The following is a 23,506-nucleotide window of genomic DNA, read 5'->3' as shown; positions in this document are numbered from 1 at the left end:
CCGGGAATCTCGAGGTGCGCAGGCGCACATTTCCCCAGGAACTCCGTTTTTTTCTGCCCTTTGTTCTTGGGACCCCGCTGGTTGAGTGTGGGCCAGGCAGGGAGGTGTGGAGGTAGCTAGTGCGCAGGCGTGGCCCCACCTAGAGCTGCTAGGGAGCCCCTCCTCCTCCTTACCCCACCGCGGGGTGAAGACTCCCGCGGACCCTGCCGGGTTAGTGAGCGTGGGAGTGGCCGTGCAAGGGTGTGCGTGTGGGATTGCGTTTGCAGGAGAGGGAAGGGCTCGGACCGGTGCAAAGCTGGGCGTGAAGGCGTGCACAGGTGTGTGAGCAGGGGGGTTGTGTGTCCGAGAGTGTGACTGCACGTGCAAGTGTGTGATGGGGGAGGGGCTGGGGGCGGATTGTGAGGGAGGGTGCGTGAGGGGGAGGGGCGGATTGTGAGGGAGGGTGCGTGAGGGGGAGGGGTGGATTGTGAGGGAGGGTGCGTGAGGGGGAGGGGCGGATTGTGAGGGAGGGTGCGTGAGGGGGAGGGGTGGATTGTGAGGGAGGGTGCGTGAGGGGGAGGGGCGGATTGTGAGGGAGGGTGCGTGAGGGGGAGGGGTGGATTGTGAGGGAGGGTGCGTGATGGGGGAGGGGCGGATTGTGAGGGAGGGTGCGTGAGGGGGAGGGGCGGATTGTGAGGGAGGGTGCGTGATGGGGGAGGGGCTGCATTGTGAGGGAGGGTGCGTGAGGGGGAGGGGCGGATTGTGAGGGAGGGTGCGTGATGGGGGAGGGGCTGCATTGTGAGGGAGGGGGCGTGAGGGGGAGGGGCGGATTGTGAGGGAGGGTGCGTGAGGGGGAGGGGCGGATTGTGAGGGAGGGTGCGTGAGGGGGAGGGGCGGATTGTGAGGGAGGGTGCGTGAGGGGGAGGGGCGGATTGTGAGGGAGGGTGCGTGAGGGGGAGGGTCAGATTGTGAGGGAGGGTGCGTGAGGGGGAGGGGCTGGATTGTGAGGGAGGGTGCGTGAGGGGGAGGGGCGGATTGTGAGGGGGGGTGCGTGAGGGGGAGGGTCAGATTGTGAGGGAGGGTGCGTGAGGGGGAGGGGCGGATTGCGAGGGAGGGTGCGTGAGGGGGAGGGGCGGATTGCGAGGGAGGGTGCGTGAGGGGGAGGGGTGGATTGTGAGGGAGGGTGCGTGAGGGGGAGGGGCGGATTGTGAGGGAGGGTGCGTGAGGGGGAGGGGCGGATTGTGAGGGAGGGTGCGTGAGGGGGAGGGGCGGATTGTGAGGGAGGGTGCGTGATGGGGGAGGGGCTGGTGAGGGTGTGCGTGTGTGTAAATTGCACGTAAGGGGGAGGGGCCGGAGTGTCCCTGAGTGAGATAGTGCGTGCCAGGGTGTGTGTGAAGGGCTGCTGTGTGTAAGCTGGGCCAAGCACCCCCCGAGGGCGCAGAGGGACGGGCAGGGATGCCCCGGGACCCGGAGTCACAGGTGTGTCCTGGCTCTGCCACGCGGTTCGCCTCAGTTTCCTCATCTGTGAAGTGGAGTGACAGCAGTCCCTCCCTCCCTCCCTCCCTTCCTCCCTCTCCCAAGGTGGTTGGGAGGATCCACTCAGATCACAAGGCTCTTAGCACAGTGCATACAGAAGGTACTGCATAAATGTAAATAACCCCCTGATTTCCCTGGAGGAAGAGGCACAGCATCTGATGGAATGGGGGTGCTGGAGGGACCCTCCTCCCTGAGGATGGGGGGAGGGGTAGAGGGGCCTGGGGAGCTCCTGGGGAGGGGAAGGGAGTGCCAGGGATTCACCCCCGCCCTCCAGGGGGCTGATCACTGTCTTGGCATCTGGTCCTTCCTGGTCCTGAGCAGCCCTGGCCAGCTCTGTCCTGTCACTCTCCTGTGACTCCCCCCCAGCCTCTTTGTACCCCAGACCTCCTTGGGTCTCAGGCAGCATTTCTGGGTCCCTTATTCAGGAGGAATTTCAGCTGGCATTTCTGTGGTCCTTTGGGGTGCCACGGGCTTTACAAATCTCATCTCCTTGATTCCTCACAGCAATCCTGTGAGGTAGATGCCCCATTTTACAGAAGGGGAAACTGAGGCAGCCAGCGATTAAAGTGACTTGCCAAGGGTCACACAACCAGCCAGTGTCTGAGGCCCTCTTGGACCTCAGGTCTTTCTGATTCTACTTTCAGCCCTGTGAACCCAATCCTGCTGATACCCCGTGGGCTGGCTTACAATGAATGTGATTGAAACCTCAGTGAAGGAATATTAAATTAGCAAAGCTTGTCTTGTGCTTGGGGTCCTAGCAGGGTCTTCCTGCCACCCTAGCTGAGGCTGAGGCTGAAGCACAGAGAGTGACTTCCTTTCAGTGACAGGTAATAAGTGGCAGGGACAGGATCTGAACCCAGGACTCAACAGTCTAAGGGCAGTGTGTTTGCTTCCCATTGTTCCATATATACACACATATAATATGTGTGTGTGAGCAGATATGCATGTATTAGGATGCTAGAAATCTTATAAGGTCACCAAATTTTAACTAGAAGGGACACTAGACATCCTCTGGTTCAACTCCTTTGTTATATAGAAGAGAAAACAGGCCCAAGAAGAAACAGACACATGACAAAGCCAGAATTTGAACCCAGGTCCGAGACTTGGAGTCTTGTGGGTGACTCAGCCCCATCACCGACCACAGTAGCTCTACCAAGGCTTTTCCTGGGAGCATCAGAGGGGATTCTCCTGCTGGGAAGGCAGACTCTGGAACCCTGAATGGAGGTCTCAGCTAAAGGACCCTTTGTCTTTGAACCCCCAGGCACCAGTTCTGGGAAGGATCCATCCCTGCCAACTCTTTTGATCGAAGTGCCTGAGGACAGATGCCCCTCCTGAACCCACGTCAGGCCCATAGAGGCACAGTGGGGGTGCCTATGGAGGCCTTGGCCCGAATGTTTGGGAAGAGAGGTGAGCATTATGAAAGGCTTGTGGGGGAAGGAGGTGTGTTAGGATCTGAGAGCTGCAAAGGACCCCCACGGCTGCTAGTCCAACTCTCATTTTAAACATGAAGGAAATGAGATACCAGGATGTGAAGGAACTTGGTCATAGTCCCCCTTTTTGTAAAGTGCAAAGGCAGGATTTGAACCCAGTACCTCTAACTCCAGAGTTCATGTTCCTTCTGCTGTCCTACCTATGAGCACCCATTCCAACCTGTCCATGCACCATTCCTTTTCTCTCTTTAAATTATGTCCCACACCACCTCTTTTATAAACATTACTGGCATTGCCCAGTGATAGCCTTCCTTCTTCCACCCTTTGCCCCCTGTCCTTTTAACAAATGCAGATTTGGGGTGGACTCTATCAGAATGGTGGCTTGATTCTCTTTATCTCCATGTAGCAGCATGCAGTTGGAAGAGAGTGAAAGGGAGCCCAGCTGAAGCTTGGCCAGCCTAGGTCAGGGATAGGTGAAGGAGGCCCTGACTTGAGAGAAGAGGAATGTAGTGTTGAGCTAGTTCACCACGGGGTCAAGATGGGAAAAGAAGGGGAGAGAAGGATTGAGAGATAACCAAGATAAGGCTTGGTGGAGGTCACAGTATGAGCAGACCACAGGCAGGGGGAGGGCAGAGATGATAGTAGGTTGTGATCAGGTGAGGGTACGGTGACCTCAGAAGTGGATGCGCTGGTGGGTGGCAGAGGTGAACTGGAGGAGGAGGCAGTCATGGGAGCCTGGGGGATTTGAGGGAGGATCAGTAGAAATGCTGACATTCCCTAGTATGAGGGCAGGCATAGGGGAGGAGAGAAAGCCTGCCCTGTGAACCAGGTGCTGAACTCCCTGAAGAACAAAGGGAGTGCTCTGGAGGTCAGTCATTTATCTGATCTTTCATTTCCCTTTTTTCCCTCAAATTTCTTTTTTTTTTAACATTCTTTTTAAAAATTTTGAGTTTCAAATTCTCTTCTGCCTCTCCCCTCCATACTCATTAAGAAGGCAAGCAATACTCATACATGTGAAGTCATGCAAAACATTTTCTATCTTAGCCATGTTGCAAAAAACCCAACCCAATAAAAATCAAGAAACTAAAAAAATTCACTTCAGTCTTCACTCAGAATTCATCAGTTCTCAGCCTGAAGGTAGAGAATGTTTGTCCTCATAGGTCCTTAGGAGTTGCCTTGGGTTTTTTTAGTAATTGGAGTAACTAGGGCTTTCACGGGCTTACAATACTGCTGCTGTTATGTATAATGTTCTCCTGGTTCTTCTGCTAACTTCACTTTGCATCAGTCATACAAGCCTTTCCAGGCTTTTCTGAAGTGATCCCCTTTGTCATTTCTCATAGGACATGAGTGTTCCTTCACCTTCATAGATCCCAGCTTGTTCAGCCATTCCCCAGCTGATGGGCATCCCGTCAATTTCCAATTCTTGGCCATCACGAAAAGAGCTGCTATACATATTTTTGGTCAAATAGGTTCTTTTCCCTTTTTTTGCTTATCCCTGATCTCTTCAAGTGAAGTCCCACTGCAGGGTCTCCATTTGTTCCAGCAGCTAAACCACACACAGGTCTGCCTGGGCTGTTCCTTCAGTATTGGAATAGCAGCTATATATATGTATATATATATATGTTATGTGTGTATCTCTCCCTCTCCATATATATATATATAATATCATATATATACATGATCTATATATATAGAGAGAGATCATATACATATATATATATATATATGTATATATGATTTTCAAAGTACCATGCACTTATATACTTATTATCCCATAGTTGTGGCTGTGGATGTGTATTATATCTTAAGAAATGCCCTGTGACTAGCGAGTGGAGGGACCACTTCTCTGCAAAGGTGGGGAACTAGAAGCGTGGGAAACTGCATATAATGTCAGATTGTAGATGAACTGATGAGCTTGGAAACTTTCTTTACTTTCTTCCTCTCATTTTGTTCTTAATAAAAGGGATGGTTCCCTGGAGGAGATAAGGTAGGAAATGTAGGTGACATCAATACCAAAAGATATCAAGACATTTTTTCAAAGAACTTCAGTAAGGTAGGATTTTCTCTGGGGATAGGGACACTTGGGAGCCGCTGGGGGTCCCATCCTCCAGCCCAGTGTTCCTCTTCCTTCTTTGCCCTCAGAATTGTGGTTGGGGTAGCTCTGCCCTTCAGCCTTTCTTGGGGTGGTAAGCAGGGACCAGCCAAGTCTTCCTGGTGAGCCTTCTCCTCCAGAAGCTCTAGCTTTGGCACCCTGGGTTGATGTTGTTGGAGAGGTATCCCATTCCCCAGTTGTGCCTGGCACTCAGCTCTACGTATGGCCTGGTAGCTCTGGGCCATTCCCACCAGGTAGTGCTGCCATTAGACATTTTTGGCCAAGCTCTGCCTGCCATTTTGTCAAAGTGAAAAACTTCCCATGACACCAGTCACCAGGGGCTCACAACTCATACATAGCTTGAAGTCTTGGAGATTTCCCTTGGGCACTAAGAGATTGTGACTTTGCTATGCTCCAGAAGCAATATGCCAATGACAGGACTTGTACACAGGGCTTCCTGACTTCAAGACCAGCTGCATCTCCACAACACCAGGTGGCTCCTTACCTCTCTGAAACCCTCTGGGACCACAGGGCAAGTGAGCTATCAGGTGTTTAAAGCCAGAACCTTTCTCTCATGCCACAAGGCAGCACACATATTCCTCAGCTCCCTTTTCATCTTGTGCTCAGCCCATGGGGGTTGAAGAAGCTTCTCTGGGGAGAATTCCACCCTGGGGAGTTGGGGAGCTACAGGCCCATCTCGGTCTCTCTCATGACTTCTCTTCCTTCTGTAGCTCTGCATTCTCAGGACTCTGCCCTTTCCCTGAAGGAGGAGGAGGCAGAGGACAAAACAATGGCTTCTGGTGTCCTGACCAATGGTAGGTCACAGGTAAGTTGGCTTTGACTCTTTCCTGAAATGCTGTCTCAGTTCTCAAAATGTGGGCACCACTGGCACTTCCTGCATGCCGGCCCATCCAGGGTCCTGAACCTCAGTGTCTTTCCCCAGAAGATTCTTGATTATCTTGGGTGCGATGGAGAGCCCAGAGTTATTAGAGCTTGCCTTAGACCCCCTTGGCAGACAGTTGGGTACCCAAGTACCTTTTCTCAGAATGCTTTTACGTGCATGAAATGAAACTCAGAAGATTAATAATAATGACTCATCAGTAGCATTTCTTTGGTGCTTAGAACTTTACAAATATCATCTAACTTTATCCTGATAACAATTCTGGAAGAAAGGTGCTATTATGATCCCCATCTTACAGATGAGGAAACTGAAGCAGAGATTAAGTGACCTGTTCATGGTCACACAGCTACTAAGTGTCCAAGGCTGGATTTGAACTCAGATCTTCCGAACTCTGGGCCACTTAGCTGCCTTTAAAATGAAACCAATCATATTTAGACATGGTTATCAAATATATATATATATATATTTTTAAATTCACCCTTCATCTGATATAATACCCTAATTTGAGGAAGCTGAAAGTCAGGTAGATGAAGTGGCCTGGCCACTTGGCTAAGACCTTTTCAGAAAAAACCAGGCCTCCCCCTCATGGGGGAAGGTGCTAAGATATTGCTACTGATACCAGGCTCCCTAGCAGCAATGAGCTACTTCCTCTCTTTAAAAAGATAGTTTTATTGTGTGATGTTATCCGATGCTGTCCTGGTCCCCCAATTACCAAGTGTTTTCTTTAAGAAATTAGTCTTTACCATAAAATGATCGAAGACAGTTCCAAAAGACTCATAATGTAAAGTGCTATCCACCTCCAGAGAAAGCTTCTGAATTTTTCTTGTTTTCTTTTGTTTGTGTTTTCTTTCATCACATGGCTGACATGGAAATATTTTACACAACTGCACATGTATAATATCAAATTGCTCGGCTTGAAGGAAGAAAGGAAGGTAGAGAATTTGGAACTTAAAATTTGAAAAATAAAAGAATGTTAAAATTTTTCCTTACATGTAATTGAGAAAAAATAAATTAAAAATTAAATATTAAAAAAGTAATGTAGGCCTCTTGAAAGTAGAGGCTGTCCTTGTCTTTTATCCCCAGGACCTAGCAGAATGTCTGGGACATATTAAACACTTTAATAAATACTTGACTCTTGGTTGATTGATTGGGGAAAAAAAAAATTAGCTTGCTACAGAAGATGGTCATCTCATAGGTTTATAGATGGTTCCACCCCCTTCCTTTTACAGATCAGGAAACTGAGGCTCCAAGGTGAAGAGACTAGCCAGGCTTCCACATCTTGTGGTTTTCAGTCCAGTGTTCCATCCCCAAGGCCATGGAGTGGCTGCAAGTCTTTGGCCTTGCTGAGTTTTCCAGTGGCCACCATGACAGTGAAGTCACTGATGTAGAGGGTCTTTGGAGTCTTGTCAAAGCTGCCCTATATCCTCTCAGCTACTGTAGGGGGAGTTGTCACCTAAGTTCAGTTATGTTCCTAGGGGTCTTGGAGAGGCAGCTAGGTGGGACTCTGAGCAGAGCTCTGGGTCAGGAAGCCCTGGGATCCAGTCCAGCCTGAGATATTTACTGGCTGGTGACCCTGGCAAGTCACTTTCCCACTGTCTGCCTTCATCTGTAAGATGAGTATAATGATAGCCCCTACCCACAGGATAACTGAGGATTAAAGAGATAGTATTTGCAACCCTTAAACACTATATAAATGCTAGCTGTTATGGTTAGTGTTGTTATTGGAACCATGAGCCCTGGCAGTGTTGTTTCCTCTTGTCTTTGGTTACTTGATAAAAACCAACCACGCTCAATGCTATGAGAAGATGTGAGGCCTCTCCCCTTTCGTTGCATTTCCTTTGGGCCTCTGCTTTCATTGATAGCAAGTATGTCAAGGTCAATGTGATTTAGTTATAGTCTACCCTTGATTTGCTTCCATTTTTAATGGTTATTGTTGAAGCAATCAAGATAAAAGTTTGTCATTATGAAATTCTAACGAAATTCCCCCCTTTTTTTTTTCTTTCATGAAATCAGAGTGAAAAGAGAGCTGACTAAAAAGTCCTGGATTTAACTCAAATTAGGTGACTGGGATTTGCCACTCATAGACCTGTGTGACCTTGGTTGAATTCACTTATCCTCTCAGAGCATGTTTCCTTACCTGTAAAATGAGGCAGCTTGACTAGCTGGTTTCGGAGGTCCCTTGCAGCTCTAGATGTATAGTCTTATGGAATGACTTTAGATTAGTCCTGGAAAGTGGGTTCTACATTTATCTAATCAAAGATTTACCTTGGGAATGTGATTTGGTTTCATTGGCATACTGAATGCTGAACACTGTGAGAAACCACTGCCCAATTTCCTCTCTGCCTTCCTGGCTGTGTGAGGGGTAATGGGCCCTGGATGAGCCGGAATCTGTCTGCTATTTCAGGAATTGGTGACATTCAAGGATGTGGCTATTGACTTCACCTGGGAGGAGTGGGAGCTGCTGGACCCTGGTCAGAAGGCCCTGTACAGAGATGTGATGCTGGAGAACTATCGGAACCTGGTGTCCCTGGGTAAAGATAATTTCTTCCTTTAAAAAACATGGATTTTTATCAGTATCCTTTGTTTTTACATTATCTAGATTCTCCTTTGCATCCTGCTTCTTTTCGCTTTTCCAGGTAGCCATCCCATATAGTAAAGTATTTTTAAAAATGAAAGAGGTGGGGCAGCCAGGAGACTCAATGGATAGAAAACCAGGAGGACCTGAGTTCATTGGCCTCAGACAAATGAAACTTAGTAACTCTGTCACCCTGGGCAAGTCACTTTACCCTGATTGCCTCACAAAAAAAGAAAAAGAGGGAAAAATTTTGACAAAATTGATTATACCTTCAAAAAAATAGGTTTTTATGTGCAGTCCCACACTTGTGGCTCCCAACTTCTGCAAAGGCCTGGGAGAGGGAACATGTCTTTTTATGCTTTTTCTTTGGGGCCAAGTTTGTTTGTTATATTTTTGCAACATTTTCTTTTGCTTGTTTTGTCTTGGTCTTTCTCTCCAGTTACATTGTTTTGCCAATGTGTAAATTGTTTTCTTGGCTCTGCATCAGTTCATGGAAATCTTTCCATGCTTCTCTGTATTTATTATGGTTGTTGTTTCTTCAGGCACAGCAACTTTCTGTTACTTTCATGGCCCACCGTTAGTTTTGCCATCCCCAGGGCAGCTTTATTCTCTGACTTAGAACCTTAAGATTATATGGCCTCCTGTGGGGTATGCAAAGTGCTTAGGCCAGCTGTGGGGTGCCAAGCAAGGACCAGATATTTGTGATGTGTCAAGAGTAAGAGACAGGACGCTATTTTCCTCTGTTTCCAGATGAAGGGTTTTGACATCATATATCTAGTCCTTGTCACAACTTGGTTCTCATGGGGCCATCCCCAAGGCTTTACATTCCCCATCCTCTGTTCCTCCACATCATTCATACTACCCCAGTATCTCAGTGCAGGTGCCTGAGGATGAGGCTTCCAGTCAGTTCCTCAGGTGTTATCAAGCATCTGGGTGCAGGCAGAGCCCACATTTAGGCAAGGATGAGTTCTGCCTTTGGACTCACAGTGTAGCTGGGGGATACAATCCAACCCAGCTTCTTGTCATTTTGGTTCTTCTAAGATGATGATGTTCCTTGCTTGCAATTCACAAACTGCTCATAAGATATTACCTAATAAAGGTGCCTTGGAGAGGTGCACGGTGCTTTCTGTCATCTGAGGGATGGAAGGTTATTACCTTCAGATGCTTGATGAAGCCTTCTGGGAGCAGTAGCATTTGAGTTAAGCATCAAAGATTTGTAGATGTTGGGCAGGTTGGAGCTGTAAAGACATGGAGGAACCAAACTGTGGAGCCTGGACATTGTGAGCATCATCTCAAGTTCAGAGTGCATGGACGGGAATTTGAAATAATGTCAGGAAGATAAGTTGGTGCCAAAATCTAGAGGACCCTGAATGATAGGCTGGGGAATTTGTATTATGCTCAATAGCAAATATGGAACTATCCAAGATTTTCAGTAAAGAAATTATATGTCTGGTCCTGTGCATAAGGAAAGAGTCTGACATTGGTGCAGAGTCAAAACTGGAGGAGTAAGAAAGTGATAGGCAGGACAGCCTGCCAGGAAATTATTACAGTATTGCAGTGAGGGCCTCTATGAAGAAGGTGGCCATGGAAATAGAGAAAAAGGATTGAATGGGAGAGATGGCAGTTTGGGACTGGAGAGGACTTAGTAACTGAGATATAGAAGAGGGAAAAGTCCAAAGTAATATCAGAGTTTCAAATGTGAGACACTGAGAGAACCACAGGGCTACTAATAGAAATAAAATCAGACAGACAAACAGCGTGGGAGAGGGACCATCATTTAGTGCATCACTAAGCACTTATTAAGTATGTTCAGGCACTGTCCTAAGTGCTGGCTTTGGACATGATGTGTTTGAAGTAGCATTGCTTTGGGTAGAGATCTTGTAGGGTTTGGAGCTTGGGACATGGAGAGGACCTTGGAAAGAGCATGTGGAGATGTGAAGAGAGGTGACCACTGATGCCATGAGAAGGAATGAAATTACTTAAGGGATTGGGGGAAGGCAGCTCAGAGCAGAATGCTTAGGGAAAGGTTCTCACCTGCTGGGTGCTGGTTGTGACCCTGTCTCAGCCTTGGGTCCCTTCTTTGCTTGCCCGGGTGTCATCCTTGTGTCATTGTTGCCAAGTCTACCTTCCTTGGAGGAGGAAGAGAGAATTCCCTTTGGAGAAGGCTCTCTATTCCCAGAATTTTCCTACTTCTTCCTCATGAGCAGGACATCCTGTTTCCAAACCAAATGTGATCTTCCAATTAGAGCAAAGTGAAACACCATGGATGCCGGAGAGAGAAGCAGCAGGAAACATTTTTCCAGGTGAGGGGATAAATTTGAGGTAGGTGAGAGCCAATGCAAACAACAGGTCACAGGGTGAGTGGGGCATGACATCTCTGAGACCTCTCCTCAAACACATAGTGCAGAATTAGAATGTAATGTTATATACACACATATAAATTCATGCATTGAAAATATTTATTATATATGTTTGTACATGTACATATAAAAATCATGTATAATAAGTGAAGCAAATGCCCACGTTGAGAATATTTATATGTATATGTAAACATATATATTTATATATGATACATAAATGTAATACACATATATAAAATATATGCACATATTTTATTTATAATATATAATATATGTGTATATTTGTGCACATGTGTGCAATGCAGTGTAAAATATTCCCAATGTGGGGTTTATTTTATTTAGCTATACATAGTTTTTGTAACAGAGATGTTTTTTTTTCTCAATGTGTATGGGGAAAGGGGGGGGACAGGGATTAGAAGGGAAGATGGGAAGGAGAGGAGATCTTCCTTTGAAAAAATAAATTTTAAATTAAAAAGAGACTTCTTTAGTTAAGTAGCATATCTGAGGTGCTGACTGTATGACCCCAGATAGGTTGAGAATGTCTGAGGCTGTGACATAAGCCTTTTCATAGACCATTGTCTTTTGGTTCTGGTGCATTCCCTTTAGTGTCTGGTATCCTGTTTATAGCTTGTTTGGATCATGTTGGGTCCCCCATCATCCTTAGTCTTTGCCTGAATCAGTAACTTGCTTGGCTTTTTCCCATTATACTTACCTCTTGTCTCTGAGAAACTCTTGTGCTTCCTTACTTGTATAGCTTCTCCTTGTGTTCCTGCCTCCTTCCCTTGAAGGACATTGTTCTCAGAATCATTTCCTATTGGTCTGCTTGGTGTCTTACATCCTCAGTCCTTTTCTTCCATCTGCCAGGATCCCTAATTTGCCCTGCACTTAAAACGAACAAGTGAAATCTTTCAGTCTCCTCTCACTTCCTTCCAATTTTATCCTGCCTTTACTTGCTGGAATTCTCCAGTGGAGACACTCTGTCCCGTTTCTCCATGTCCTTGGTTTCCATTCTATCCTCTTAAATGCCATGATTTGTTCTCCACCCAAACTACTCTATAGAAAATACTCTTTAAAGATAAATCAGTCTACCTAAATTCCCTTCTGAGGAGGAAGCCAATGGCTTAGTAGATAGAGTGCTAGGCACTCTATCTTGGAGTTTTGGGAAATCAAAAGTCAAAGTCCCTGGATTAAAGTTGGCAGATACCATTCTCTTCCTTTTTGGGTAGCTATGACATGAATCTTTATCCAGTCATGCAGGACCTCTCCTCATCTGCATGTCTTTCAGGAATCATGAACACCTGGAAGTGCTATGTGGAGAATAACATTTATATGGCATATTAATGTTTGGCAAGTGCTTTTTATATATTCTCTGAGGCAGCTCGGTAGCATTTTGGAATTGATTTGGGAGTCAGGAAGTCTTGAGTTCAAATCTAGCCTCAGAGACTTACTAGCTGCATGACACTAATTAAGTTATACTTATTTCACCTCTCCCTCAGATTCTTTACCTGTAAAATCTATAAAATGAAGACGATACTATCCCTTACCTCCCAGGATTCTGTCACAGATCATGCCTTGCTAAACTCCAATCTTGAATTACTCCCACAATCCATAATCTTCACCACTATTCATGTGCTACTAAATGCAAATGGAAAAAGTCACAAAATCAGGGTGATTGCTCTACAAATGCAGGTTATATAATCTTGACTGGACCCTTCTTGCAGCAAAACAGTCTTTTGATACCTCATGAATGGATCGACATTCCCACTCAGCACAGCGACTCCAAACTTTTCATCCTTCCTCAAAGCTCCCGTTGCTTCTCTTCCTGCCACCCTGCCAGCTGAGGACAAATTGAGGCCATTCCACAGAAACTCCCTCTTCTTCCCTCTTCTTCATCTCACATCACTAAGATGCCTCCTTCTTCAATCTCCTCCTTTACTTGCAGGAGGATGTGGTGCTCTCTCCAAAGGAAACTTTTCTCCATTCATCCTGGAACCCATCTTTCCCTACTTCTCCATGGGATTGCCCTTTCTCTAATGATCTCCACTTTCCCACTGCCTAATCTTTAATATCTCCATACCCTAGCTCCTTCTCTGCTGCCTATGAACACAACCATATCTTCCCCCTCCTTAAAAAGCCTTTGCTTTCTTGGATTGACTATCATCCTATATCTGTCCTCTCCTCAACCAGATTCCTTGAGAAACCTAGAATCAGTGCCCGCTCTCCCTGCCTTGTTCTTTCACTAGAGTCTGGCTTCTGACCTCATCATTCAAGCTCAGAGTCACTAGGGACTTCTTAATGCCAAATCAAATGGCTTTTTTCAGTGCTCATCCTTCTTGACCTTTTTGAACTTCCCCTCCTCCAGTACCCTCTCTTCTCTGGGTTTTTGGGTCATTGCTCACTTTCATTGCTCCTAACTTCTCTCCTGAGCTCAAGTCTCACATCACTAACTGCCTCTTAGATATCTTGTACTGGAGGTTCTGTAGGCTTCTGAACTCATAGAACTCATTCTCTTTCTTCCCAAGCCCTCACTCTCCTCCCCACTTTCCTGTGTACTGAGTCTGGCACTGCCATCTTCCTAGTCACCCAGGAACACAACCTTGGGGTCATCCTTGACTCTTGTTTCACCTTTACCCTTCATATCCAATTCAGCCTATTTGCTCTTCCTTAAACTTGATACTCTGTCTCCCAAATCCATGCCTACCATTCATTTGATACCTTCCTTCCCTAGAATATTCTTTTTTCACCTCTGCCTTTTTGTTTTCCTGGCGTCCTTCAATACTAGTCTCAAATCTGACCTTCCATAAGTGGTGTTTCATTGTTGCTCTCCACCTCCCACTTCTAATACTTTCCCACAATTGTGTATTTCTGATGTATCCTATAAATATCTAATATATACATAGTTGTTTCTATGCTTTCTCCTCCATTAGACTGTGAGTTCCTTGAGAGCAGGGCTTGTCTGTAGCTTTTGTCTCCACATTAATTAGGAGAGTGTCTGATGCATAGCAGGTGCTTCATAAGTACTTATTGATTGATGGCTGACTATGGAACAAAGAACATTTACATTTTCTTGCTTCTTTCAGATTGGGAGTCCAGATATGAGATCAAGGAAACAATTTCAAAGTCTTATTTTGCTGTGGAAAAATCATTACAAGAAACCTGGCATGGTCCCTGGGGTGCTCCTTGGAGGGAATCCTGGGAATGTAGTAGCAGGTTTAAGAGGCAGCAGGGAAGCCAGGAGAGAAATTTCAGGCAAGTACCCTTTGTCCACAAGAAAACTGGTGAGCCGAAAGGTCAAGAGTATAATAATTATGAGAGAAGTTTCTGTTCAGATTCAATTCTTATAACACAACAGAGTGCTAGAAAAAGTGCCTCCAAGTATGATTCACACCAACTTTGCTTTGGACAATATTCTGACCTAATTCAACTTGATAGGGTCACCTCAAGTAAAAAGTCTGATCAATGTGATGAATGCAGCATTACCTTAAGTTACCCCTCAGACTTCATTCAGTGTCACAGAATACTTAATGGAGAGAAATCCTATGTATGTTATGAACTTGGGAAAACTTTCCACCAGAGAGACCTTAACCAAGATCAGAAAGCCCTTATTGGAGAGAACCTCCACATATATAATGAAAGTGGGAAAACCTTCAGTGATAACATAACTCTTACTCTACATCAGAGAAGTCATACTGAAGAGAAGCTGTGTGATTGTGATGTATGTAGGAAAGCTTTGAGTAACAACTTGTCTGTTCCTCCACATCAGAGAATTCAGATTGGAGAGAAATCCTATAAATGTTCTGAGTGTGAGAAATCATTCAGTCAGTACACAAGCCTTATTAGACATCAGAGAATTCATACAGGTGAAAAGCCTTATAAATGTAGTGAATGTGGAAAAGCCTTCAGTCAGTGCACAAACCTGATCCGACATCAGAGAGTTCATACTGGAGAAAAATTCTTTAGATGTCATGAATGTGGGAAGACCTTCAGCAACAGTTCATCTTGCAGTATACACCAGAGAATTCATACTGGAGAGAAACCATATGGGTGTGGTGATTGTGGACAAGCCTTTAGTCAACAGGGAAGCCTTATCCAACATCAAAGAATTCACACTGGAGAGAAGCCCTTTAAGTGTAAAAAATGTGGAAAAGCCTTCAGCCAAAATATACACCTTACTCAACATCAGAGACTTCATACTGGGGAGAAAATCTATAAGTGTAATGAATGTGGTAAAGCCTTCAGTAATAGCTCTACACTTATTCTACATAATAGGATTCATACTGGAGAGAAACCTTATGAATGTAATGAATGTGGAAAAACCTTCAGCCAGTATACAACTCTTATTCAACACCAGAGAATTCACACTGGAGAGAAACCCTATAAATGTAATGTGTGTGAAAAAACCTTCAGCCAGAGCACAAGCCTTATTCGTCATCAGAAAATTCATACTGGAGAGAAACTCTGCATATGCCATGAATGTGGACAAGCCTTCAGTCAGCAGGGAAGTCTTACTAAACATCAGAGAATTCATACTGGAGAGAGACCCTATAAATGTAATGAATGTGGAAAAGCCTTCACCCAGAGTATGAACCTTACACGACATCAAAGAATTCACACTGGAGAAAAATTATATAAATGTAATGAATGTGGAAAAGCTTTCAGTAATGGCTCATCTCTTACTCAGCATGAGAGGATTCATACTGGAGAAAAACCCTATAATTGTAGTGAATGTGGTAAGGCCTTCAGCAATAGCTCATCAGTTACTCAACATGAAAGAATTCATACTGGAGAGAAACCCTATAAGTGTAATGAATGTGGAAAAGCCTTCACTCATAGTATGAATCTTACTCGACATCAGAGAACTCATACTGGAGAGAAACCATATCACTGTAATGAGTGTGGAAAATCTTTCAGCCAGAATATGAACCTTACACGACATCAAAGAATCCATACTGGTGAGAAGCCCTACAAATGTAATCAATGTGACAGAGCCTTCAACCAAAGCACATCTCTTGCTGAGCATCAGAAGACACATAGGAAAGAAGCTGGGAAATATAATAAATGTAACCAGGCTTTTAGCTGAAGCCAATACTATCAAGGAATGTAGTTTTTTGTTTGTTTTTTATGGAAAAAGCTCGTTAATCGTTGTGAATGTGGGGAGTTTATCTAGTGAGAAGTCCTATAAATGCAGGGAAAGTGAAAAGACCTTTAGTGATGGTTCAGTCCTCAACAGCTGTCAGAACCTGAGAGTAGAAAGTTCCTCTGGCCATGGGCAAATTCTCATTCTCACTTTTCCTTTAATGCTTTTGGTGAACCTATGTTCTGACAGAAGTATTCCTTCCACCACTCTAGATTACTGCCCATCCATACCCTTTCATAATTGGTAGTTTTCATTTACATCATCCCATAGAGGCCTCACCTCAAGAATTCACCTTCTGTGTTGGAGGCTTTCCTCTGATTTCTTACATTTTGTAAGTTCCTGTGGAAGGTCCATCTGTTATCTTTCACTTTCACCACATGAACTCTACCTCCCCCCAAATCTGTTTTTGGCCATATGTTTCCTCAGCGATGCCCCTTATACCATTGCTTGAGCATAACTCATTACTGAAAATACATTGCAGTGTATTTGGACCCACCTTCCATTTCCTTTGGGTCATCTGCAGCTTTGTGTCTTTGGAGATGCTGGTATTTCAATACATGTAACACTGTCATCTTTGCAGAAAATATTTATGTTGACAAACCAGGAAACTGCATGGCATCATTAAATGTAAATTTTGTCAAACACATCTACCCTAGTCTTTGTCTGTTTAATTCTGAGCCATATCATTATTATCTATAATTTCTGCTTCAGCAATGTGTTTTGATGGAGTAAATCAGTAGACTAACTATCCTGCTGTATGTCAGTCTGGACAACAGAAAATTTTCAACCATTTCCTTTTTCTAGTTTCAATTGTTAATCCAAGCTCTTCTTGAATAATTATGGGTCTTACTGAGGCCATGCAATTTTCAGGGAATGGGAGGTGGGGCAGAGAGGGATGCACAATTAGATTATACAATATCTTCCATAGATGGGAGTGCCCAGAGAACAATACCCTCGACTCAAGTCCAACTAATAGATGTTTATTAAGTATTTCTAGTATGCTTGGCACTGTGCCCAAGTGCTGGGAAATAGAGAAAGCAAGGAGCTCACATTCTGGTAGAAATCCTTCTATATGAAAATCTCTTTACATCTATAGAAAACCCCTCCTCGATTTATATCTAATGCAAATCATCCACCCTGACAGTGGGAAACATGCAGATTTTGGCAAATATTCATCTCCTTGATTATGCCTTGTAACATGAATGATTGGAGGACTGTTGGAATGTCATCTTTGTGACTGCATTTACCAGATATCTTGTATGATCCTAGCATATATGCATGAGAGGCTCCTCTTGGAGGGGGCAGGGAGTCTTTGAATTTTGCTCTGTCCAGTTAAGTGTTTGTTTTTGTTTTTCCTTTGTAATCAGTGAGCATACACTGTGGGATCTCGTATTCTCTGCAAGACTCAGTCAGTTAACTGTGTAATTAAGGATGTTTGTTGTCTGATGTAGAGAATTTTTTTGTGAAAGCCTGGTAAATTTTAATTGCAAATATCTTCAATATGCATGTAGATCATCATAAATGTGTAAGGATGAGAAAGTAGGCATGTGGGCTCATAGCTATTGGTGTTGTCTCAAGCCTTTTCTGGGCATTGGAAGGCTAGCAGTCTTGGGCAAACTTCATGACCATCCATGTGGTAAGGATGTGCTACATGTCCTCAGTTTCCATTTCCTCCCTACCTTCTAGCAAGTTCCTAAAATAGGATTACATTTGGGGCAGAAAAAGACTTAACAGATTTGGAAGTGGCCTGGCCCACTGGAGCTAGAAAATTCTATCCTTTTCCCCTTAAATTGAAAACCCTTAACTGGAAGAGGAGAGGGTCAGTAGGTCACCTAGTATTGTATCTTTGTCCTAAGTGACATCAAGGGGTTGGCATTTGATTCAACCCACTTTGAACCCTGGAGTCAGGAAAATGAGAGTCTACACAGGCTACACAGCTGAGGCTATTACTGTAACTCTACTGTTCCTATGTTTTCTTCCAATAAACTCTGTTGGACAAACATGGATGACTTGGGTAATCATTTCTTGCACTTCTACTTTAGACATTGTGAGCTAGAACATAAGCTTCTTCAACTGGGTTAACTTTACAAGAAGTCTGTTAAGTCATCCATTAAAGGGGAGAGCCAAAATAAAGGTGACCAACCTCCCCCAACCCCACTCAGTGTCTGTAAGTTACATCTTTTTATAGGATTCAAACATGGTACAAGGAGACAGTAGCTGATTAACCAGCAAGGAGGCAGTTTCAAGATAAGACATGGATTGCTTGAGATGTATAACAGAAAAAAACTTAGATTCCTTGGATCTGACTAGGTTTCTAGTCACTATAATCTAGGTCCTAAGTTATTCATTAAAAGCACCCAGTCTCTAATCAGCAGATCTGGTTTGTCAGCCATGGAGGGCTAAGTTCAGATCATGCCATTAAGTTTTCCTATAACATGAAATTTACTAAGTTGATAGACTGGCACTAAATTCCTACCAAAGTTGGAAAAATAAAAGGATATAGTGAAAGAAGAAACATGAGACAAGGAAAGGATGATTGTCTCACTTGGGATTGGAAAAAGTATTGGTCCTTGAAATACTATGGTCAAACAGCTAACCCTAGTTATTTTTAATCATGCCTTGGTACTTTATTATCTTTCTATCTAAAATCATATCATTCCTCCTATATGGAAATGGCAGCAACTGCTTTGGGTAGGATGACCTGCCATTTTTGTTGGACAAAGTCCACCATGAGGAAAACCAGCAGTACTCTCTATTAAGGAATGATGGAGACACTGGGTCAGATAACAGTAATGTACTAGGAGAGGTTATCTATATCAGGGATTCAGGGAATCAGGGATTCAGGAATTTTCAGGGATTCCTAGTCATAAAGGTGTTGTAATGGGGCGGGGATTCTATTTTTTAAGCCAAGAAGAACATGTCAGTTAAATTAGCCTTATCACAATAAGAGAGTTCACCAGGCCTTTAAAATTTTTACTCATTATCTTTCCTTTCCTTTGATCCTTAAACATATCACTAGAAATTAAGAAAATAATTACATTCTGGAAACCCACATAGTAAATGTAGTAGTCCACAAACATACACACACACACATCTCCTTAGATGAAACAGGCTTGAAAATCACACCTGTATTTTGTGCAAGGTTTCCCATTTGCTCAGTAGGATTTCCACAACACAGAAAACTCTTCTTTAAAAGAGAAAAATTAGAAATGCATCTAGCTTATCTCCATTGCACAGTTTATAAGAATTCTAGGTGAAACTTCCTCTTAAATATAGACAAAACTCAGAAGTTTATCTTGACCCTTCATTCTCCCTTATATATTTTTGTTGGAACAAGTTTTACTCTAATTAGATTATAAGAAGAATTACTTTTTCCAACAACATCCAGACACAATTGTTTACCAAATTTAGAAATGTAACAATACTGTAAACAATATTATACATTTAAAACTTGTAACAAATCCATTATTAATTTTGGTGCATAAATTTTCAAATTACTTTGCACAGAAAATAATTCATTTCATCATTAATACGTTGAAACTACAATTTTCAACCACCTTTTAATTTAAAATGAAAATTTGCTATGTTAAATATCATTGTTATTAGTACCTGTTTACAACCAAATATACCTCATTAACTATTTTAAGTTTCCAAATTATCTAGTTTCTTAAAATTGCATCCCTTTAAAAGCCCAATTCTTAGGCAACAAAATCCAAATTAAAAATTGCTTTGTCTAACACCATTTCTACCTCAGAATGATCTCTCAAATTTTATGATCTAAGAGATTTTAGAAATACAATAACACAAACAATAAACTTCAGATGACATCAATTGCATTTCCAAATTATTGCATATAAAAAGTATTGATCTTATTACTTCTGGTATTTTAAAACTACTTCAAAATTAACAGGTATGGAACAAGTACGTTAAATTAGAGAGACCTAGGAGATGCCAATCATTTTCTTAAACAATGTGGAATCATTCATTTTGATCCCACAATAACCATTTTTAGTTTTACAAATCAGGAAACAGGGCAAACAGAGATAAAATAGCTTGTCACAAATTACATAGATGATACATTTCTGCAACTGGCATGGGGAAGGGTGGGCTTACCAAGGGTAGAGGCTGACTGGCTTCTCCACTTCATAGCGCCATGGCCTTCCAGGGGCACCTGGATTCTCAAAGATAGCAGCTGGGTGCTGGGGTAGGGGGTATGGCAGAGGACACTGCACAAGATCTGGGGTGGCTTGTGCCAGGACTTCCCAAGTAGTAGTAATTCTTGGTGACAGGGCTCAGGGAATGCTGGCTACAGGGCCTAAGATCCCCCCTTTCTCCACTTCCCCACAGCAGCAGACATTGGTGAGGTTGGAGGCTGTACAGAATCTGGGTAATGCTCTCAGGCATTGCCCAGAGGCGTGAACAATAGCCAGTGTCCCCACTGTCAGTAGAGCCCTCACTATGTCTACTACTCCCCTCTTTCAGCCAGGTAGAGAACGGTAACGAGTTCCCTACAGTTCTCCAGCACTTTCCTTTCTTAATCTGACCTGATATGAGAGGGATTGACTGGGAAAACATGGAGCTATTTACAGTCCCAGTAGTGAGATGAACTCCTGACTCTGGGGAAGTTGGGCTTGTCAGGAGGTACTCTGTCAGGGGGTGAGCTCCTGGAATTGCCTCCAATTTCAGGAATTTTCTCCCACAGTATTAAAATAATCAGTGTCTAAACTTCTTAATGATTAATCTCAAAACCTCCAGAATCTTCTCAGATGTTTTTAGCTGTAACTGACTTTTTTGGGTTTTTTTACTACAGCCTTAAGCTCACCAGAGTCAAGACAACATATAAGTCTTACGGACTTTACTCTTAAAAAAAAAATCTAACCTGTCCTGCTTTCAACTATGACCTCAAAATAACAAGAAAGTTCATTCATTTTTCCCAGTGTTTGCTCTAACTATATATTATATATGTCTAAAAGCTCAGAGAGGCTTATTAGAAACTTGTCATGAATAGGCTATTTTTACTTTGAGGAGGGTGGTTGGGGAATTTGCAAAGATCCAAGACTGATGAGTGTAGCCCCCTTACACCTCTCCTAAGTGAGAGTGGGCAAAAAGAGAGAATGGGAACAGTATCTCATGAGTCTTCCTCAGAATGCCCCAGAGATTGCTGATTTAAAGGGGCAAATCATGATGAAGTTAAGTTCAGGGATCTGAGTCCCTGTCAGGACCATAGCCTTAAAGGGAATTAGCCTTATCACAATAAGAGAGTTCACCAGGCCTTTAAAAGGAAGGGGATTAAATGGTGTGGGAAAGAGTGCTGAAAGTGAAGTGGCTTTGCTAGCTCTAAGGAAAGAAGCTTCTGGTTCTCACTCTGCCAGTTTTAAGCACCATCAGTGAAAAACTTCCAAACTTTAGACATGGTTAACCTTTAAGCTTACTAGTTTTAAGACTTAAGATAAACCAATTTTGAACCTTTACCAAAGAGGACCAAGAAAATAAAGCCAAAGTGATCCATGTTCCCAAAGCTGGCTTAAAGAGAATTGCAGACTTGGACCAAACCTGTGGAGGTCAGAGAATTAGATCTGGGAGTAAAAAACTCACCCACACAACCAGCAAAGATGAGACTCCAGGAAAAAACCTATCCTGTGGCATCAAGTCATTAGTGTTGTCTGGGGGGGGTGGGGGGGGGGGGCAGGAATCACCTCTCCACTCCATCAGTTCCATACCAGTCACACAGCACCAAAAATGGTAAACCCTTTACCAAAGGTTTGGTCCAAAGAAACAATCAGTTTCCTCCTTAACTGAAGGTTTGTCCACAGAACAACAGAAGGCTATACATGTGCTATAATGTGCCCAATTATTCTCATTGAGCCAGAGAATCACGCATGCATTTCTGGGCTGAAAATAATTCTGGGCTCCCAGAAGGGACCATTTATAGGAACATTTATACTCTCAAAGCAAAGTGAGTGTGCTTCCCTTCCTCCTTCCTGACTCATGCTTGTGCCAGTCAAAACTACAGTTCCCATATACTTATACTATGAGAAGGAATTTCTTAACAGGACAATTTTGTAAAAAATAAGAAATGCATCAGTGTCAATGGAAATTATACTTCCAGGATGTCTGTTTTTGTTCTATCATTAACAGAACAGAACAGAAAGAACAGGAAAGAGGGAAGCTGCTAACAAAGAGTGAGTCATGGAACTTGAGATAAGGGAAATGTCCAGTGGGCCAGGTCCTTAGCACAAGAATGTTCCCAGTCAGCAAAGTACAGCAGGAGAGCTTCGATTCCCTCAGAGCACAAAGCAAAGCATGTCTGTTTTGCCAGAGCACCCAAGGCACTATGGTATGTTATGCTCAGAGTGGGCCAAAATGTCTTCATCCTGATTGGCCAATCCAAGTTTTAGGTCTTTCTCAGGTAAGGTCAGGGCTCAAGCTGGTTGACAACATCTGTGTTGAGGGCCCATTGATTTAGGTTGTTACAATTTAGAAAAAGAACAAGTATTAAGGCAGAAGATACAAAGTGCTTTTTTTAAAAGGATTATATCATTTACATGTAAAGCAATACTGACACCTTCCCCACCTCATCTTTTCCCTCTCTGGATTCACCTTAAATGGATCCTTTTGGTAGAGAAGGACAACTTTCCTAGAGGCAAATAATTCTATAAAAATGCATTTTTCAATATTTATAATTTTAAAAATGTGTAACCATAGTCCTTAGACCCACTGTAGAACTATAGGGACATTTACCTCCAAGATACTTAGAATAAATACTCATCACTTTTCACCTTTCCAGGTTTTAAATCCTGAGGCAAGTGCCAAAAAAAGAGGGGACAGCAGTCTCTTTTTTTTTCTTAGGGGCTCATCTGTTAGACCATACTATAAATATGACTATATATAAACAACCAAAAAACTGCAAACCGTCCATTTAGATGCATTGATGGTAGACAATGCAGGGCCCAGATTCATCATACCCCTGTCTGCTGATCCACTTCTGTTGGAAGGTGGAGAGAGACAAGGATGGAGCCTCCAAAGCAGACACAGTATTTATGCTCAGGTGGGGAAATGGTGTTGATTTTCATTGTGCTGGAGAGCTAGGACTATAATCTCTTTCCACTTCCTGTCAGCATTGCCTGGATCCATGGTGGTATCACCAGACAATACTGTAATGGCTTACAGATGTAAACATCACATTTCATGACTCAGGTGAAGGTAGCTTTGTGGATTCCAGACCTAGGAAGGATGGTTAGAAGAGAGTTTCTGGACACCAGGATCTCTTATTACCAGTGGTGATGTCCTGACCAGCAGGGAGCTCAAAGCTCATTTCCAGAGAAGAGCTACATGCAGAAGTGACCATCTCCTGTTCAAAGTCTAGGGCTATGTAACACAGCTACTAGATGTCACACATGATTTCTCTCAGCTGTGATAGTGAAACTGTGTCATCTGTCAGGATCTTCATGAGGCAGTCTGTCAGATCACAGCCAACCAGAGCATGGCAAAGCATG

General features: G+C 43.5%; 1 protein-coding gene across 4 annotated transcripts; it reads left to right on the top strand.

The window, feature by feature from the left end:
* Positions 1-29: 29 nt before the first annotated feature.
* Positions 30-18,012, top strand: LOC140508335 (uncharacterized). Of its 4 annotated transcripts, XM_072616170.1 has the most exons (6): positions 30-210; positions 2,777-2,922; positions 5,769-5,863; positions 8,343-8,469; positions 10,721-10,816; positions 13,954-18,012. In XM_072616170.1, the coding sequence occupies exons 2-6, from the start codon at positions 2,838-2,840 to the stop codon at positions 15,951-15,953; spliced, it is 2,403 nt and encodes an 800-aa protein (XP_072472271.1). In that variant the 5' UTR covers positions 30-210; positions 2,777-2,837; the 3' UTR covers positions 15,954-18,012. The 4 variants fall into 4 exon arrangements, with proteins under 4 accessions (XP_072472271.1, XP_072472272.1, XP_072472269.1 ...); XM_072616171.1 differs by lacking the exon at positions 10,721-10,816 and having other exon boundaries at positions 32-210; XM_072616168.1 differs by lacking the exons at positions 30-210; positions 2,777-2,922 and adding an exon at positions 4,677-5,585.
* Positions 18,013-23,506: the final 5,494 nt, after the last annotated feature.

Source organism: Notamacropus eugenii, chromosome 5, assembly GCF_028372415.1.
Source record: "Notamacropus eugenii isolate mMacEug1 chromosome 5, mMacEug1.pri_v2, whole genome shotgun sequence".
Lineage (NCBI taxonomy): Eukaryota > Metazoa > Chordata > Mammalia > Diprotodontia > Macropodidae > Notamacropus > Notamacropus eugenii.
Note: the sequence above shows the minus strand (reverse complement) of the source record. Positions and strands in the feature narration are given on the sequence as shown.